This window comes from Pongo abelii, chromosome 19 (genome assembly GCF_028885655.2).
Source record: "Pongo abelii isolate AG06213 chromosome 19, NHGRI_mPonAbe1-v2.0_pri, whole genome shotgun sequence".
Lineage (NCBI taxonomy): Eukaryota > Metazoa > Chordata > Mammalia > Primates > Hominidae > Pongo > Pongo abelii.
Genome location: NC_072004.2, coordinates 73,068,493 through 73,087,230, shown reverse-complemented (window position 1 = coordinate 73,087,230; position 18,738 = coordinate 73,068,493). Strand labels below are relative to the sequence as shown.

Sequence of the window (18,738 nt, the reverse complement as noted above, 5' to 3'; positions counted from 1 at the left end):
ATGGATTTTTTCCTGTAGCCATTCACACAGTGGGAAAGGATAGTAGCTTTAATGATGAAGTATTGAAAAAAATTGAGGGAGTGATTGACTAATCACCAAGAGATGGGCTCTTGAGAAGTTTCAAAATAGCAAATGTTGTTAGATGTTCAGGTCCTTAGTTCTCATTGCTGCAGGTAAAGAGCTTGCTGGCAAGGGGTATAATATTTTTTAAAATGGGCTTTCCTGGTTCTCCCTTCTTTTCCACTGTAGACATATCAATTTTTTATGCTCCCTCTCCCTCCTTAGTCCATCAAGGCCAACCTTCGTGCTGAGTGTCCCTGTGGAAGACCAGCATGGCCTTCCTTTGGGAGAGAGGTACCCTTGGGAGGTCAGTCGGGCTAGGAGTGGGTATGTTCCCTGAGGCCCCTCAGCTGGTGCTTGAGAGTCTCTGCCACTGGCATTGCAGTAGGTGGAGGAAGCCTCTCTGTTCCCTCATGTGGCCCGTGGGCGGGGGGCTGTCTGCAGGATGATGTCCACAGAAAGTGCCAACAGCTTCACTCTGATTGGGGAGGCATCTGATGGCGGCACCATGGAGAACCTCAGCCGAAGACTGAAGGCAAGTCGGCCCCATTCCGGTGGCAAGCAGTAGGCCTGGCTGGGAGAGTGGGTAATTGAGCAGGAAGCATGGGGGAGGCCCTACCCTGACTCTCCCACACTTCCAGGTCACTGGGGATCTTTTTGACATCATGTCGGGCCAGACAGATGTGGATCACCCACTCTGTGAGGAATGCACAGATACTCTTTTAGACCAGCTGGACACTCAGCTCAACGTCACTGAAAATGAGTGTCAGAACTACAAGTGAGTGTCTCCAGAGCCAGGGCTCAGAGCTGTTACTGCTCTGGGACTGCTTGGCCCTTACCCAAGAGCCGTACTCCACTCAGGCAAATGGAGCTCTAGTAAGTATAGTCTGCCTGTGTCTTTGGCAGACGCTGTTTGGAGATCTTAGAGCAAATGAATGAGGATGACAGTGAACAGTTACAGATGGAGCTAAAGGAGCTGGCACTAGAGGAGGAGAGGCTGATCCAGGAGCTGGAAGATGTGGAAAAGAACCGCAAGATAGTGGCAGAAAATCTCGAGAAGGTCCAGGCTGAGGCTGAGAGACTGGATCAGGAGGAAGCTCAGTGAGTGCTCACCCTGTTCTATCATCTCACACTGAAGGCTCCAGGAGAGGAAATGGCTTCCAGCTGAATGTGTCTGAATAGTTTGTAAACTAGTCAACTGTCAGTCAGCAGCATGCCTGCCCCAGATCCTGCATATTGCTTCCATGCCCTTTTTCTAGAGGTTTGTTGGGAGAGTTACCTATGAAGAGTCAGCATGATTAAGTGAAAAAAGTATGTGGTTAAATAGTACAGAAACCAGAGCTCCAGTCTTGGCTCTGTCCTGTAGGGAATGGGCTCATTTGGATGAATCAGCCACTTTCTAGCCATCCTTGGCTGAAAAGATGAGCTAATTAGCCTACATTTGTTCCCTCCAAGCTTAAAAATTTCATGGGGGCCAGGTATGGTCATTCATATCTGTAATTCCAGCACTTTGGGAGACCAAGGCAGAAGGATCACTTAAAGCCAGGATTTAAGACCATCTGGGGCAACATAGTGAGACCCCATCTCTACAAAAATGAAAATTAAAAAAAAAAACTAGGCTGCTGTGGTAGACCTGTAGTCCTAGCAACTACTCAGGAGGCTGAAGTGGAGGATAACTTGAGCCCAGGAGTTTGAGGTTACAGTGTGCTGTGATCACACCACTGCACTCCAGCTTGGGCAGCAGAGTTGAGACCCTGTCTCAAAAAATAAAAACATTATAGATGTCCTTGACCTGAGAGAACCCTTTCTCTAGTGGAGGAGACACAGTGTCCATACTAACTAAAGTTGTGGAAATGAAGGACAGAGAAAAGTCCATTTTTTTCACACAGTAGTATAACAAGTTTCACTGGAAGTGGGGTGTAGTAACTATTTGAAGGACAGTAAGTGTATAGAAGTGAAACTTTAGAAGGCCAATTATGGCCAGTTCATGGAAGAAGCCACTGTTTTTTGTTTTTTTTTTTTTAGAAACAGAGTCTTACTCTGTTGTCCAGGCTGGAGTGCAGTGGTGCAGTCATGACTCACTGCAGCCTTGACTTCCTACACCCAAGCAATCCTCTCGCCTCAGCCTCCCAAGTAGCTGGAACTACAGGTGCGCAACACCATACCTGGCTAATTTTTGGATTTTTTATAGAGATGGGGTTTCCCCATGTTGCCCAGGCTGGTCTTGAACTCTTGAGCTCAAGTGATCCAACTGCCTCAGCCTCCCAAAGTGCTGGGATTACAAGCATAAGCCACCATGGCCAGCTGGAAAAAGCCACTGTTTTTTTGTTTTTTTTTTTTTGAGACAGAGCTTCACTCTGTTGCCTAGGCTGGAGTGCAGTGGCATGATCTCAGCTGTCTGCAACCTCCACCTCCCAGGTTCAAGCGATTCTCCTACCTCAGCCTCCCAAGTAGCTGGGACTACAGGCGCGCGCCACCACGCCTGGCTAATTTTTGTTTTTTTAGTAGAGACAGAATTTTACCATGTTGGCCAGGCCGGCCTCTAACTCCTGACCTCAGGTGATCTGCCCACCTCGGCCTCCCAAAGTGCTGGGATTACAGGCATGAGACACTGTGCCCAACCCAGAAGAAGCCACTCTTTTTTTTTTTTGAGACGGAGTCTTGGCTCTGTTGCCCATTCTGGAGTACAGTGGTGTGATAGCTCACTGCAACCTCTGCCTCCTGGGTTGAAGCAATTCTCCCACCTCAGCCTCCCAAGTAGCTGGGACTACAGGTGTGTGCCGCCACGCCTGGCTAATTTTTGTATTTTTAGTAGAGACAGGGTTTCACCACATTGGCCAGACTGCTTTTGAAGTCCTGACCTCAAGTTATCCACCCGTCTCGGCCTCCCAAAGTGCTGGGATTACAGGTGTGAGCCACCATGCCCGGCCCCAAGAAGCCACTCCTAACCCATTCACCTCACTTCTGAAAAAGATCAGAAATAAGAGGTTTTTTGCCCTGGTTTGAGAGAATTCTTTCTTCCTCCACCTTTTTGCATATGGGCAGCTGGAATTTGAGACATTTCTGTTCCTTCCAGGCAAAACAGCTAGGACATACATGTTCCTCAGAATGGGATCTATGCCAAATATAAAAGATGCAAGAGCTAGATGTAACGATGATCACTAAAGAATCATTCATAGTGTGGTGAGAGAGAAACTTTAGCCCCCAAACTAACAGCCTTCAATGGCCCCCTTGGCTGCTCACAGGTATCAGAGAGAATACAGTGAATTTAAACGACAACAGCTGGAGCTGGATGATGAGCTGAAGAGTGTCGAAAACCAGATGCGTTATGCCCAGATGCAGCTGGATAAGCTGAAGAAAACCAATGTCTTTAATGCAACCTTCCACATCTGGTAATGAGAGCTGGGGGATGAGGAGCACTGCACATATCTAGACCTTAGCTGTTGACCACTAAGCCTGGGTGCCCACTTCCCACAAAACAGGGGCTGTATCTTCACCCAGCTAGGTTTCTTTCATTCATAATGATGGGATAGGCACAGTAGGGATTGGAATTCTAGAGCTTGGTGACATCCACCCTTCTAAAGAAAGGAAAAGGCCTGAGCCCTTCAGCCACTTAAAAACCTGGTAAGCTGCCTGGTGCTGATTTCTTATCCCCAGGGTGTTTGATGTTTCATTAATTTAATAACTGTTGAGCATCTGCTCTGGAAAAGGCACTGTGCTGAGTGCTAGGAGGGCAACAGCAAAACAGTATGCAGTCAGCCTTCCAGTTGCATATAATCTGGTGGAAGGGATGGATAAATAACAAGCAGTTGTAATGCAGTGTGATGATGGTAAACCCAGGGAGCTGTGGGAACACATAAGGGCACTTGATCCAGTTTGGGGAGGCCATATGGAGAGTTTCCCCATAGGGGACTTATGTTTAAACTGAGAGGTAAAGTAGAAGTCTGCAGAGAGGGGGTTGTTCCTAGCAGAGAGAACATTATGTGCAAAGAAATGGGAAAGAGGGAGTGGTGAATTCAGAGAACAGAAAGGAGCTTATTGTGACTGAAGATTGAGTGTAAAGGGGAGAGTGACTGGATATGAAACTGGAGAGTTACCAGTTCCTGAAGGATCTCGTAGGCCTCATTAAGAGGTTTGGACTTGATCCAAAAGGCAGAGGAGACACTGAAGCATTTTAGCTAGGGAAGTGATGTAATTACACTTGTATTTGTGAACGATGGCTTTTCCTGCACCATGGGGAATGACTTGGGGTAAAGGGGTGGAATCGTTGGAAAGGATAGTCATCAGTAGGAATCTAAAGGAAAAGAATAGTAGCATTGAATTTGGAGAAAAGTGGAAAGATCTAAGAGATTTAGCAGGTAGAATCAGGAGAGGTTGGCAGTTTTGCATGGAAGGAGCTGAGGGAGCATTCAAGGATACCACCCAGGTTTCTGCTTTGGCATCTGAGCAGCAGGGAAAAAGATGATGACTCAAGTTTTGGACATGTATTTAAAGTGCCAAGTACAGCTTGCATATATGGACTTGAAGACAGATTTAAGCTAGGTTTGGGGTGAGAGTGGGAAATGTCAAAAGTTTTAAGTAATCCCTATATTTCCCCCCACCTTTCTGCCTTCCTCTGTAGGCACAGTGGACAGTTTGGCACAATCAATAACTTCAGGCTGGGTCGCCTGCCCAGTGTTCCCGTGGAATGGAATGAGATTAATGCTGCTTGGGGCCAGACTGTGTTGCTGCTCCATGCTCTGGCCAATAAGATGGGTCTGAAATTTCAGAGGTAAGAAGTGTAGCCCTTTCTTGGGGAGTGATGTGTCTTTGATATAATTTGTATCTCCAACCTGGTACTGCTGTCCACCATGTCAGGAGCCCTTGCTGCCCACAGACCGGGAGTTTTCTGTGGCTGAAGAGCTGTCAGCATCTGATTTTCCCCTCATCACAGGGCTCTCTCCACTGATCACACAGTCACTGAGTTGCATGACTATAGCATAGTTCCCAGCCTACAGTCCCCAGAGCCTTAGTGTTCCTCAGGATATTTTCAGTTTTTGTTTCTTAAATTTAAACCAAAACATAACATTTGTTCATGGAAGGCCCCCAGGCAATTATGTAATAAATGTAGTTTGTTCATTAAACAAAATCTTTTAAACATGGATCCAATGGGGAGGTGGGAGAGGGAGTTGAGCATAATAAAAGAAGCCCTTGGCTAGAATGAAGAGTGAAATCACTGGGTTATAACTTCCCAATAATCACTTTAGGAGGAGTCCTGTATCCATCTCTGTTTGTATCTCTATTTTAGATACCGACTTGTTCCTTACGGAAACCATTCATATCTGGAGTCTCTGACAGACAAATCTAAGGTACTCTGTGAAGCTCCATTTTCACTGGAATACAGAGTTCTTATATCTCTTAAGAAAATGGACGGTTTGCTTTGATATTGGCATTCAATTTATTTTTTAGACCTAGATATGAAGAGCCAGTATATTGTTCAATATCTTGTCTAGTTCAGGTTTAGTTCAGATTTTGGGATATTGGCATATAGATACTAAGATATCTTGGGAATGGGACCCAAGCCTAAACACAAAATTCATTTATGTTTCTTCTTTTGAGACGGAGTCTTGCTCTGTTGCCCAGACTGGAGTGCAGTGGCACGATCTTGGCTTACTGCAACCTCCGCCTCCCAGGTTCAAGTGAGTCTCCTGCCTCAGCCTCTGGAGTAGCTGGGATTACAGGCACCCACCACCACACCCAGCTAATTTTTGTATTTTAGTAGAGATGGGGTTTCACCATGTTGGACCAGGCTAGTCTCAAACTCCTGACCTCAGGTGATCCACCCACCTCGGCCTCCCAAAGTTCTAGGATTACAGGTGTGAGCCACCGTGCCTGGCCTGTATGTTTCATATATATACCTGATACATGTAGTCTGAGGTAATTTCATACAATATTTTAAATAATTTTGTGCATGAAACAAAGCTTGTATACATTGAATCATCAGAAAGCAAAGGGCCGGGCACGGTGGCTCACGCCTGTAATCCCAGCACTTTGGGAGGCCAGGGCGGGTGGATCACGAGGTCAGGAGATCGAGACCATCCTGGCTAACACAGTGAAACCCTGTCTCTACTAAAAATACAAAAAAAAAATCAGCTGGGTGTGGTGGCGGGTGCCTGTGGTCCCAGCTACTCAGGAGGCAGTGGCAGGAGAATGGCATGAACCTGGGAGGCAGAGCTTGTAGTAAGCTGAGATTGCGCCACTGCACTCCAGCCGGGGCAACAGAGCGAGCCTCTGTCTCAAAAAAAAAAAAAGAAAGGAAAGGTATCAGGTATGGAATTTTCCCCTTGTGGCATCATATCAATGATCAAGAAGTTTCAGGTTTTGTAGCATTTTTTTATTATTTTTATTTATTTATTTACTTATTTTGAGACGGAGTCTCACTCTGTCACCCAGGCTGGAGTGCAGTGGCGTGATCTCAGCTCACTGCAGGCTTCGCCTCCTGGGTTCATGCCGTTCTCCTGCCTCAGCCTCCTCTCCTCCCGAGTAGCTGGGATTACAGGCGCCCACCACAATGCCTGGCTAATTTTTTGTATTTTTGGTAGTGATGGGGTTTCACCATGTTAGCCATGATGGTCTCGATCTCCTGACCTCATGATCCACCCGCCTCGGCCTCCCAAAGTGCTGGGATTACAGGCGTGAGCACCATGCCTGGCCTATTTTTATTTATTTTTCTTTTCTTTTTGTGGGTTTTTTTGGGGTTTTTTTGAAATGGAGTTTCGCTCTTGTTGCCCAGGCTGAAGTGCAATGGCATGATCTCGGCTCACTGCAACCTCCGCCTCCCGGGTTCAAGCAATTCCCCTGCCTCAGCCTCCTGAGTATCTGGGATTACAGGCATGCACCACCACGCCCGGCTAATTAGGTATTTTTAGTAGAGACGGGATTTCTCCATGTTGGTCAGGCTAGTCTCAAACTCCCAGCCTCAGGTGATCTGCCCACCTTGGCCTCCCAAAGTGCTGGGATTACAGGCGTGAGCCACTGCGCCTGGTCTATTTATTTATTTTTCTTTTCTCATCTACTCTTCCTGGAAAGGTTTTGTAGCATTTTGGATTTTTGGATTAAGGATGCTCAACCTATGGTACATTTTTATGATAGTGAAACAGTTCTAAGTGCATTGTTATTTGCCCAAGGTTATTGTAGTTGTTCAAATCTATGGAAGATAGAGTCCAGCTACAATACAAGTTTCCAGTGGGATACAGACAGAAGATGACATGAAAGATTGATAGGATTGGGAACAATCTCTGGAAGCCTGTCTTTGTGCCAGATCCATAGCCAGTTTTCTCTTCTTGGGCAGGAGCTGCCGTTATACTGTTCTGGGGGGTTGCGGTTTTTCTGGGACAACAAGTTTGACCATGCAATGGTGGCTTTCCTGGACTGTGTGCAGCAGTTCAAAGAAGAGGTTGAGAAAGGCGAGACACGTTTTTGTCTTCCCTACAGGTCAGTATAGCGCAATGCTGAGTGAACTTGGATAGGACCAAATTGAACAGAATTGAAGCAGCAGTAATAATGGAGGCAAAACAATATAAATGGAAAGCAAAAAAATGGCACAGAATCACATGACGTTGATGGGCAGAGACTGACCCAATACTGCAAGCAGGACAGAATGTGACCACCTAGTCCTTGGAGTAGAAGAGTGTTGCCTTAGATGGTTTAGGGGGTTTTCTTGGCATAGAGCTCAAGCCTCCTCTCCAGTTTCAAGAAGGTTTTTCCCTGAAGCCCTTGGAAATACACAGGAATGCTTCTTTTGATTTTTTTAGGATCCCATGGATGGATGGAAACTCTTGTTTTTACCTAGAGTAAGGCCACTTCTATCACCCCAAAACAGAGCATTTTTTTTCTTCTGCCTCCTTTCTCCCCCGCCAAGTTCAGGGATGCCTAGGAAAACAGCAAGAAGTACTGTAACCTTCACTCACCCCTACTCCAGGCTTCTCTTCTCTTTGGGTGTGTGTCCTGCCCCTGTACTCTGCAATGACAATGAGGCTCTTGTGACAGTCTTCTTGATTTTTGGCTTTCAAGCAAATCCAAAATACACTATCATTCCTCACCAAGTGTTCTTTAATAGATAAAATGACGTGAATGGTCCCATGATCAAGTCCCTGCCCTGAACTGACTTAACTCAGATCTCAGTTACTAATGAGTTCTGCTCTGTCCATCTGCAGGATGGATGTGGAGAAAGGCAAGATTGAAGACACAGGAGGCAGCGGTGGCTCCTATTCCATCAAAACCCAGTTTAACTCTGAGGAGCAGTGGACAAAAGCTCTCAAGTTCATGCTGACGAATCTTAAGTGGGGTCTTGCTTGGGTATCCTCACAATTTTATAACAAATGACTTTTTTCCTTAAGGGGAGGTTTGCCTTAAAGGCTTTTAATTTTGTTTTGTTTGCAAACATGTTTTAAATTAAATTCGGGTAATATTAAACAGTACATGTTTACAATACCAAAAAAGAAAAAATCCACAAAAGCCACTTTATTTTAAAATATCATGTGACAGATACTTTCCAGAGCTACAACATGCCATGTATAGCTGCCAGCCCTTGTCACAGTTTTGACTCTTAACCCCATGGACTCCTTTCCCTTTCTTCTCTGAAAAAAACTAATTTAAATTTGCTTTTTTTTTTTTTTAACTGAGTTGAATTGAGATTGATGTGTTTTCACTGGATTTTTATCTCTCTCAACTTCCTGCACTTAACAATATGAAATAGAAACTTTTGTTTTTATTGAGACGAGGATATGTTTGAGATGCACAGTTGGATAATGTGGGAAAATAACATCTAAGCTTTACCTGGTCACCATGTGATGTGATGAGATGCTTGAAATTTAACGCTTCTCACTTGGTTCTTATACTGAATGCCGACTCTGCTCTGTGTTAGAGATATGAAATGGTGTTTGATACTGTTTGAGACATTATGGAGAGATTTAATTATTTGTAATAAAAGATTTGCTGCAGTCTGAAAACTGCCCAGGGGCGCACTGTTGGGTTTTTCTTTAAAATAGAGTACTTTGTATTCTGGGAGAATCAAGTTCTAATGAATGCAGGTATGTGGAAATTCTGTTGAAACATGTTTAGAGTTAGTTTTAGTTTTAAAAAAAGACTCTAGTAAAAATAGATAGCTGTTGAGGAAGTCCTGTTTGTGTAGATCTGAATAATGGAACAGAGATGTTAAACTAATTTTAAAGGGAAATAAAGGCTACCTCCTTGATGCTTAGTCAAGGTCACCCAGATAGTGTGTATTTGAGCCCCTGATTAATACTGATCACAATGCCTGATGTTCCTCTTAATGAAATTAAACTAAAAGTATAAATATCTTGTTAAACAAAAATGAAACAACTAATCTGTCTCCACCTAGCTTTTTAACATTTTCAGGCTGATATGACAAAAAGGGCATGCTCGTCCACCTTAACTCTCTCTGATAAAGAAAAAATAAGCATGAAATTGGCATACAAAATACAGTTCAAAAGAGACCTGGAACTTTTGTACCCTTAGTATGAAAGTAAACAGAGGGAGACATGAGTGCAGTGACGGAAGGCTGTTTATATTTGGTGGATTCAGCCTCCCTCATGTGTTAGAGGAAGCAACAGTCTTCAGAGCTCTGGCTGCCAGGTGGGGAGGAATAGACTGCTGTCTCCCCGGAGTGTTGGCTCCCACGCTGTGAGTCAGGATTGCATAAGAGAACTCAGCAATGCTTGCCAAGGCAATACCAGTGATGCTCTGCAAATGCCCCACAACCTTCAGAAATAGAGACAGATTTCTTATTACTAAAAAATCTCAACACGTTTTAGTGCACAAACACACACATTACTTGGGATGTTCTGTCAAGGCAATTGTAAATTCATTTTTCCGAAATCCAGATTCCAGTGTTTGCCAATGGCCAAATTATATTAGGATACCTTTGCCCTGATAATGTTAGCATGGAAACTTTCTGCTAGACATTTCCCTCTGCTGGAGGTAAGTTTTGTGAAATATAAGAACGATATTTGGGCCTTGACATTTTCAGTATTTGAAAAGATATAATTGTTGGACTTTGTTTTGTTTTGAAACAGGGTCTCACTCTGTTGCCCAGGCTGCCAGGCTGCAATGCAGTGGTGTGATTTTTGGCTCACTGCAGCCTCCACCTCCTGGGCTTAAGTGATCCTCCCACTTCAGCCTCTGGAGTAGCTGGAACTACAGGCGCAAGCCACTATGTCCAGCTACTTTTGTTTATTTTTTGTAGAAATGAGGTCTCACTGTGTTGCCCAGGCTTGTCTCCAACTCCTGGGCTCAAACAATCCTGCTTTGGCCTCCCAAAATGCTGGAGTTACAGGTGTGAGCAACCCTGCCTGGCCTTTTTTGTTGTTGTTGTTTTGTTTGTTTGAGACAGGGTTTCACTCTGTCACCCAGGCTAGAGTACAGTGGTGCAATCATGGCTCACTGTAGCCTCCAACTCCTGGGCTCAAGTGATCCTCCCATCTCAGCCAAGTAGTCCACATAGTTGTGGGACTGCAGACATGCACCACCATGCCTGGCTAATATATATATATATATTTTTTTTTTTAATGAGACGGGGTCTCACTCTGTCTCCCAGGTTGGAGTGTAGTGGTGAAATCTTGGCTCACTGCAACCTCTACCTCCCAGGCTCAAGCGATCCTTCTACCTTGGCCTCCTGGGTAGCTGGGACCACAGGCATGTCCCTCCACACCCAGCTAATTTTTTTTAATTTTTGGTAGAGACAGGGTTTTGCCACGTTGCCCAGGCTGGTCTCCAACTCCTGAGCTCAGGCGATCCACCCACCTCGGCCTCCTAAAGTGCTGGGATTACAGGTGTGAGCCACTGCGCCCAGCCATGACTAATTTTTGATTTTTGTAGAGACAAGGTCTTGCTACATTGACCAGGCTGGTCTTGAACTCCTGGGCTCAAACAGTCCTCCTGCCTTGGCCTCCCAAAATCGTGGGATTACAGGCATGAGCCACCATGCCCAGCCTGGACTTTAACATAATAGCAGGTTATTGTTATAAAGAGAAATGAACAAGCCAAACTTGGGCCTCCATTTCCACTTTTATAAAAGGAAAACAAGGAAACATTTCAGCCCTATCCTAGATTTTTCCCTCTCAAATCTTGCACACTCATCCTAATCCTGGGTCTTGGCACTTCTGTAGGTTGTCCTCTGTTTTCCTTTAACTGATGGGTGAAATGCTTTCTGTTAAATGAATTCTCACCATGCTGGTCCTGCTCAGTGGTGCATACCTGGCTCCAACACTCATGGTTTTGGATGAAAGCACTTGCTGCAATGATTCCTACTGCCAACAGCATGAAGTCTTCCTTCACTGAAATAAACTTTTCCCTGAGCGATTAAAACCACATTAATTTTAAAGCTAGAATGGAACTTGATCTTCCAAATCATAGGGTCATGGAACTTCAACTATGAATTATTTCTATCGATCATCTTGGATTTTTTAGACATGGAAAGAAATGGTCAAGTAATAGCTCATTGACCTGCTCTCCCATTCTCCCCCAACTTAACTGGGATTAACATGAGCCTTATGTCTTGAATGGTTTGTAGGCCTTTTTTAGTTCTATCTGTCTCCCTAACAGTTGTAACTGTGAGGCTTTTAACCAGTCTGACTTTACAGTAATCAAACACTTTTGTCCAAGTTGCAACCCTGTGGCTGTTTTTTTTTTTCTTTTTTCTTTTTCTGAGACGGAGTCTCGCTCTGTTGCCCAGGCTGGAGTGCAGTGGCGCCATCTCGGCTCACTGCAAGCTCCGCCTCCTGGGGTCATGCCATTCTCCTGCCTCAGCCTCCCAAGTAGCTGGGACTACAGGCGCCCGCCACCACGCCCGGCTAATTTTTTGTATTTTTAGTGGAAACGTGGTTTCACCCTGTTAGCCAGGATGGTCTCGATCTCCTGACCTCGTGATCCACCCGCCTCAGCCTCCCAAAGTGCTGGGATTACAGGCATGAGCCACCGTGCCAGCGACTGTTTTTTTTTTCTAAATGACTGACCAAAGCAGTCCAGTAACCTTGAGTTTTATGCAGCTATAAAGGAAAAACTAGGAAAGAAAATATATTAATTACTTAAAGTAAATTTAAAAGTAAAAGCCTTTAGGGTTTTCCTGACCAGGCTCAGTCACCTGCATCCAAACAACATATTGGAACTAATGAGAACCAGGTAGCCTGAGTAGGTTATCCGGGACTGGATGTCATGCTAGGCTAATTCCATTCCCCAAGTTCTTGTGGTCTGTCTCCCCTTCCCTGTTCCTGGAAGGAGCCTACCCTATAGGAGTTGTCTTACCCTTGCAGCTGACTGGGAGTGGAGTTCTCAATGGAAGCCCTCAACAGGCTCTCATATATGGGTTCATGCAGAAGATAGACCAGGTCGAGCAGTGTCAGGCAGGTTGCATGCAGCCTCATGGCTGGAACCAAACAGCCATTGTATCCTAGATGGAGTATGGGAATGATAGGGAGAATTTATGATTATGTCTTCTCTGATCATAACCACAGTTGTGACATAAAGCTGTTGAGGTGCTAATGTGCTTCCTGGTTGCTGTGTTCTACTACAAGAAACCTGTTTAGCTGGAGATCAGTTTTAAAGGACAAAGGTAGAGGTAGAGAAACCTCCATCTGTAGTATACATACAATTAGCATGTAGTTGTCCCTCTCTTATCTTATGCCTCTCTATAAAGTCACCTCTTTGATCCTGCAATAAGAGTGCCTAGTGAGTCCAAATAGAAACCAGTTGCTAAGACCTCTGAGCTTCTTTCCCTGACAAGTGCCAGAGGGAACACCTGTTTCAGTCATCCAGAGACACCATCAAGCTTTCTACTGTTCCTCATTGGCAGGTTCTGCCCACTGCTCCCAAACCCCTGTGCACATTTTTTTTTTTTTTTTTTTGAGAAGGAGTCTGCTCTGTTGCTCAGGCTGGAATGCAGTGGCACGATCTCAGCTCACTGCAACCTGCACCTTCCAGGTTCAAGCAATTCTTGTGCCTCAGCCTCCCAAGTAGCTGGGATTACAGGCGCCCACCACCACACCCAGCTAATCTTTGTATTTTTAGTAGAGATGGGGTCTCACTATGTTGGCCAGGCTCGTCTTGAACTCCTGGCCTCAAGTGATCCACCTACCTCAGCCTCCCAAAGTGCTGGGATTACAGGCATGAGCCACACCCCGCCATGCACATTTTGTATTGCCTTCTATGGAAGTCTCCAACCCATACTCCCTAACACAATAAGATACCTAAAACCTCTAGGAGCGTCTCCACATATGCCAGGGGAGTGGGCAGATTAATTTGGAAGTTCAAGGACTTCAAAACATCAAGCTCTGATTCCAGCAGTTCTTCTTTAGTGTGTAGATAGCCTAGAGCCTGGAGGAAATTCAAGACTGTAATGTTGCTGATTATCTGAGCAAAGAAAAGAGAGGGAAAGAAGAATGTTAGGATAAAGGTCATATATCTTGACAGAGTGCACAAAGCCCTTCATAATCCAGCCTATTCCTTCATCTTCAGTCTTGTCTCTTGGTAATTCCCCCTCATACTCTGCTTGTCATTCCAAATTACTTGCAGTTCCCAAACCCACCATGCTGTCCCTCTCCAAGCCACTACACAGGCTGTTTTCTATACCTGGATCTCCCTTCCTTTCCTCCCTAATTCCTCTCCCTCTTCTCTTAGGATCCTCCCATCTCCCACCCACCCCATTTCAAGAAGTCATTTTCTCTAAATACACTTCTTGACTCTCCAAGGCTGATGAGGTACATTTATAGCCCTCTGTATTTACATTAATCAGAGCTTTTTTTTCCACACTATTTGTATGTGTCTTTTCCCATTACATAATAGGTTCCTTGTGAGCACAGACAATATTTTTACTGTTGTAGCCATGGCACCTGGTGCAGCATCTGGCCATAGAATAAACTCAGTAAGTATTTGTTGAATGAATGATATTTTACTGTATAGGCATTGGGCAGTGATAAGGAAACTTTTTTTTCCCTTATAAATGTAATACTTTGCTTCTACTGCTGATAGGTATGCTGGCAATTCAGGCACCTTATGTAAACTGCCCTTGAGTCCAAGGGGAGGAAAGGTGACCAGTATGAATGATGGCATCTGTCCCAATTATACTTTGGGAACAGAACTTCAGGCTATTTAATAACTGCCTCTGTGTGAGTGAGAGGGGGAGAAATGGAGAGTGTGTGTGTGCGTGTGTGTGTGTAGAAGGTATGCTTAGGAAGCATAATTACACTCTGGAATTTCCATGAGTTGTATCACCTAACCTAGGAGTAGGTTTCTTACAGCTACCTTGTTTTTTTTGTTGTTGGTTTTTTTGAGACAGAGTCACTCTGTCGCCCAGGCTGGAGTACAATGGCACGACCTCAGCTCACTGCAACCTCCGCCTCCCAGGTTCAAGCAATTCTTCTGCCTCAGCCTCCTGAGGAGCTGGAATTACAGGTGTGCACCACCACACCTGGCTAATTTTTGTATTTTTAGTAGAGACAGGGTTTTACCATGTTGGCAAGGCTGGTCTTGAACTCCTGACCTCAGGTGATCCACCTGCCTCGGCCTCCCAAAGTGCTGGGATTACAGGCATGAGCCACTGCGCCCGGCCGTTGATTTTACTTTGTAATTTATTTATTTTCTTCTTGTCACTGACTTGAAGCTCATCACAGCCCCCCTTTGTATAAAAGCTGGTTTCTTCCTAACACTCAGGTGCCCATGAACAACCCCAGCTCCTTACTTTGTTTTGGAAGGAAAGTTTGCTGGCCAGCTGAACACATGACACAAGACGGAGAGTAAACTTGTTGACAAGCTGCTGTTTCAGAGCCCTCCAATTCTGAGACTCTCTCTTATTATCTCTTAGCTGGATTGTGGCTTGCCTGCAGATGTTCTCTGCCTGTTTTACCATAAACCTGTAAGGAAGGGAGGGAGAGTAAACAATCCTCACTCACACAAACTAAAGGGAGTTTAATTTGCTGGTTAAGAAATTTACATTTGAGGCTGAGCATGGTGGCTCGCACCTGTAATCCCAACACTTTGGGAGGCCGAGGCAGGCAGATGACTTGAGCCCAGGAGTTCAAGACCACCCTGGGCAACATGGCAAAAACCCGTCTCTAAAAAAAAAAAATAGCCAAGTGCCAAGTGTGGAGGCACATGCTACTCAGGAAGCTGAGGTGGGAGGATCACTTGAGCCCAGGAGGTCAAGGCTGCAGTGAGCCGAGATCCCACCATTGTACTCCAGCCTGGGTGACAGAGCAAGACCCTGTCTCAAAACAACAATAACAACAAAGAAATTTATATCTGCAAGTTAGAGAGGGTGTAAAACCAGGTCTCGGTAAGGGGCAACTACTCATACTTTCTTAAAGATGTAGGTACATTAGCCACTCTGAGAGGCGCCGCTCAAAAGGCATTATGCCAGGGCTTTACCTTTCTAGGATTTCTACAGCCTGGTAGCTCACAGATTTCTCCAGACACCATTGTTCAGACAGGAGAAAAACAAACTCTGCCAAAACAGGAAAAAAGGGACTAATTCACAAGATGCAACCAAAACCACTCTGTGAACTCTTGGCGTTGTGTAAAAGCCATGATGGGGCCAAGGGAAGAGGGTCAGGAGGCGAGAAAGATGAGACTAAAACAACCAAAGCTGAGCTTAGTTTCTTTTGCTGCCAATAGGCAGATCAGAGGCATGAAAAGGAGGCTGACTGAGTGCCAAAGACAAGGGCTTACCAAGCCCCCTCAGTGACCCTTGAGCCTTCCTGTGGGTTTTAGCTGATAAAAGGCTTGGCCAGTTACACACAAACATACCAGCTGGTCTAGGTGACCTCTACACCATGCTGGGAACCCCCAGCTTCAAGGAAGATTCTTGGATGGATAAAAACCCTAATCCCTATATTCTGTTTTCTGTGGAATGTTGGCAGGAACAGAAAGAGCCCTCCTGGAGCTTCGATATTCTTTATGACACTGTTTGTTTAGTAACCACCCTCTGGAGAACTCCCATTGCTTTACAAACACAAGTCACCTTACAGCTGGACACCATCTCTCCACCACCAGTTTGCTGGGTAAATCTGTGGTGGCTGAGCCTCTCCCCAGGAGCAAGTGTGTTACTGTGAAGTGGCTTGTTTGGAAGCAACATCCCCTAAATTGGAGAACATAGCCCAATTTAGGGGGAGGGAGTCATTGGGAAGGTGGGAAGGGTGAGATACCTTGGCAAGATTTTAGCCTGCCTCTGTTTCTCTTTGAAAGAACAGCTCCAGATAGAATTATATTTATCTTGCAATATCATTAGAGGGTGGAAACAAGGGTAAATGTCAGTTCTCAACAAAGAAAGCTCCTACAGACTGAAGACCTTTTAGCATTGATCCATAGAGAATTACACATTTAGTCAAATAATCATGTCTTCAGAGAAAATTTAACTTTCTTAGAAAATGAAGTCAAGCTTACACAAGTAACAATCTACTCAACACACATTACACATAGATAGATGTACAAAACCTCATCGTTACCTCATCTCCTTCCTCCCCCTTCACCAACCCAATGTCCTCCTTCCTTCAAGGTCTGCCTGAAATGTCCCGATGCCTGGGCCATCCCCTGAATTCTTCCTATTACCCCATCGCTCCTCTCAACCCCGATAAACGCTTGTTTTATCTCTCTCTGATGTCTCTTATCTAACTATAGTACCTAGTCATTGCATATTTGTTCTAATATCTCCCCCAAATTGCACATGGTTTGAAGGCAAGACCTCTATCTCTATTTCATCTTTCTTTTTTCTTTTTTTCCTTTTTTTTTTTTTTGAGACAGAGTCTCGCTCTGTCACCCAGGCTGGAGTGTAGTGGCACCATCTCAGCTCACTGCAAGCTCCGCCTCCTGGGTTCACGCCATTCTCCTGCCTCAGCCTCCCGAGTAGCTGGGATTAGAGGTGCACGCCACCAGGCCTGGCTAATTTTTGTATTTTTAGTAGAGACAGGATTTTACCATGTTGGTCAGGCTGGTCTCGAACTCCTGACCTCAGGTGATCCTCCCACCTCAGCCTCCCAAAGTGCTGGGATTACAGGTGTAAGCCACCATGCCTGGCTCTCTATTTCATCTTTCTAGCCAAGCAGTGCCACTCATAAGTACTCCATACATGTCGAAGAAATCAAGGGGAGGGCACTGTTGTGTCTTGTCCATCACTGTATCCCCAGCACCCCACAGAGAGGTGTTAGCAAACATTCTCTGAATGAATAAAATCAACGGAATCTCAAGGTCGGTGCCTGAAAGACACAAGCCCCAGTCTCCCATGAACCCAGCTCCCGGGCCCTGCAGCCGCACCCACGATCTGGGGCTCCCTGAAGCTGCCCAGCCGCCCCGAAGCCTCCCGCACTGCTTGCTCATTCTGCTGGGCCAAGTGAAGCAGGGCGTCTTCGATCGTCTCTGTGGCGACAACTCCAAACTGAAAGTCAACGAGGGAGGCCGATCTTGGCCTCATGGGTCTGTCCATATTCACGAGCCTCTTGGGGCACCTGGACGGGTTCACTGGATACACATACCGACCCCCTTAGCTCCTCTCCAGTCTTCTGCCACACCCTGGATTCCTCGTCCCCTTCCAATGAGTGTGTCGTCGCCTCAAGTCTGAGGAAAACCCAATTGCCACCACAGCCTCGAACCCTCCACAGCTTTTTCCCGCCCCAACAGCCACGGACTCCTCAGCCAATCAGAAAGCACGTCCGTTTCTCACCTCCCGCGTCCATCCTCTGTGCCTGGGAACCGCGGCGGCTCTGCCCCGCAAAGGGCACGCGGACTACAACTCCCAGAGTCCACTGCAGCGGCCAAGGGCTACTGTTCCCAGCGAGCCCCGCGCGGCGGCACGGCGAAGGGAGGAGCGGCAACATGGCGTCTTCGGGATCTGGTGACCCTCTGGATTCTAAGCGTGGAGAGGCCCCGTTCGCTCAGCGTATCGACCCGACTCGGGAGAAGCTGACACCCGAGCAACTGCATTTCATGCGGCAGGCGCAGCTTGCCCAGTGGCAGAAGGTCCTACCACGGCGGCGAACCCGGAACATCGTGACCGGCCTAGGCATCGGGGCCCTGGTGTTAGCTATTTGTATCCGTCCGTGTTGTAGACTCAAGGGGACCGCATATAGGGGCAGGGGAACAGAGTGTGCAAGAGGGCTGAACCACCCGTTTAATTTTGGGGTAAAATGGGGTTAGTACTTTCCTTTGTTATTCCTAAGGTACTCTTTTAATTTGATTTATTAAAAATAACGGAATTGGGGTTCAGGGTTTAGAAACAGCAGCCGCGGGAAGCCAGAATCACTGATTTGGGAGAGTAACAAGAGTGGTAGAGCAAATCTAGGAAAGGGGAATGTGCATATTCCGTGTGGTTTCCTGAGCCTACCTCCCCAGATGGTTACACCTTCTACTCGATTTCCCAGGAGCGTTTCCTAGATGAGCTAGAAGACGAGGCCAAAGCTGCCCGAGCCCGAGCTCTGGCAAGGGCGTCAGGATCCTAATCTGGATGGGTATTGATCATTTCCAACCTGCTGGAGCCCCTTCACATGGTGGGTGATGCCCCATGACCCTGTAGAAATTGAATCCTGCTCACAACATTGATGGCCTTCTTACTAACCTTGGACCATGATTGAGCCCAAGAAACCAGGGACTTACGCATTTGGCCACTGTCAAAAGAACAGAAGTTTGCCCACCGCA

General features: G+C 46.0%; 3 protein-coding genes across 17 annotated transcripts in view; 2 read left to right on the top strand and 1 right to left on the bottom strand.

The window, feature by feature from the left end:
• Window positions 1-9,050, top strand: part of BECN1 (beclin 1) — a 22,955-nt gene extending 13,905 nt beyond the window's left edge. For 6 of the 9 annotated variants that reach the window (XM_063717882.1, XM_063717881.1, XM_054546232.2 and 3 more), the window contains 8 exon segments: window positions 505-595; window positions 702-838; window positions 967-1,161; window positions 3,306-3,452; window positions 4,682-4,831; window positions 5,348-5,408; window positions 7,391-7,533; window positions 8,256-9,050. In XM_063717882.1, the coding sequence (XP_063573952.1) occupies window positions 505-595; window positions 702-838; window positions 967-1,161; window positions 3,306-3,452; window positions 4,682-4,831; window positions 5,348-5,408; window positions 7,391-7,533; window positions 8,256-8,424 (1,093 nt within the window). In that variant the 3' untranslated portion in view covers window positions 8,425-9,050. 9 annotated transcript variants of the gene reach the window in all.
• Window positions 8,253-18,102, bottom strand: CNTD1 (cyclin N-terminal domain containing 1). 7 transcript variants are annotated; one of them, XM_024235660.3, is made up of 7 exons: window positions 17,362-17,791; window positions 15,481-15,556; window positions 14,795-14,966; window positions 13,305-13,467; window positions 12,364-12,508; window positions 11,317-11,413; window positions 8,253-9,822 (listed from the first exon to the last, which is right to left on the bottom strand). In XM_024235660.3, exons 1-7 carry the CDS (start codon window positions 17,528-17,530, stop codon window positions 9,652-9,654), a joined length of 993 nt encoding a protein of 330 aa, XP_024091428.1. In that variant the 5' UTR covers window positions 17,531-17,791; the 3' UTR covers window positions 8,253-9,651. The 7 variants fall into 7 exon arrangements, with proteins under 7 accessions (XP_024091428.1, XP_054402421.2, XP_024091429.1 ...); XM_054546446.2 differs by having other exon boundaries at window positions 8,639-9,822; window positions 17,768-18,102; XM_024235661.3 differs by having other exon boundaries at window positions 8,639-9,822; window positions 17,580-17,745.
• Window positions 17,903-18,738, top strand: COA3 (coiled-coil domain containing 56). The gene is given in 2 exon segments (NM_001132854.2): window positions 17,903-18,133; window positions 18,436-18,738. Coding segments are annotated over 2 exon segments (321 nt in total). The 5' UTR covers window positions 17,903-17,919; the 3' UTR covers window positions 18,543-18,738.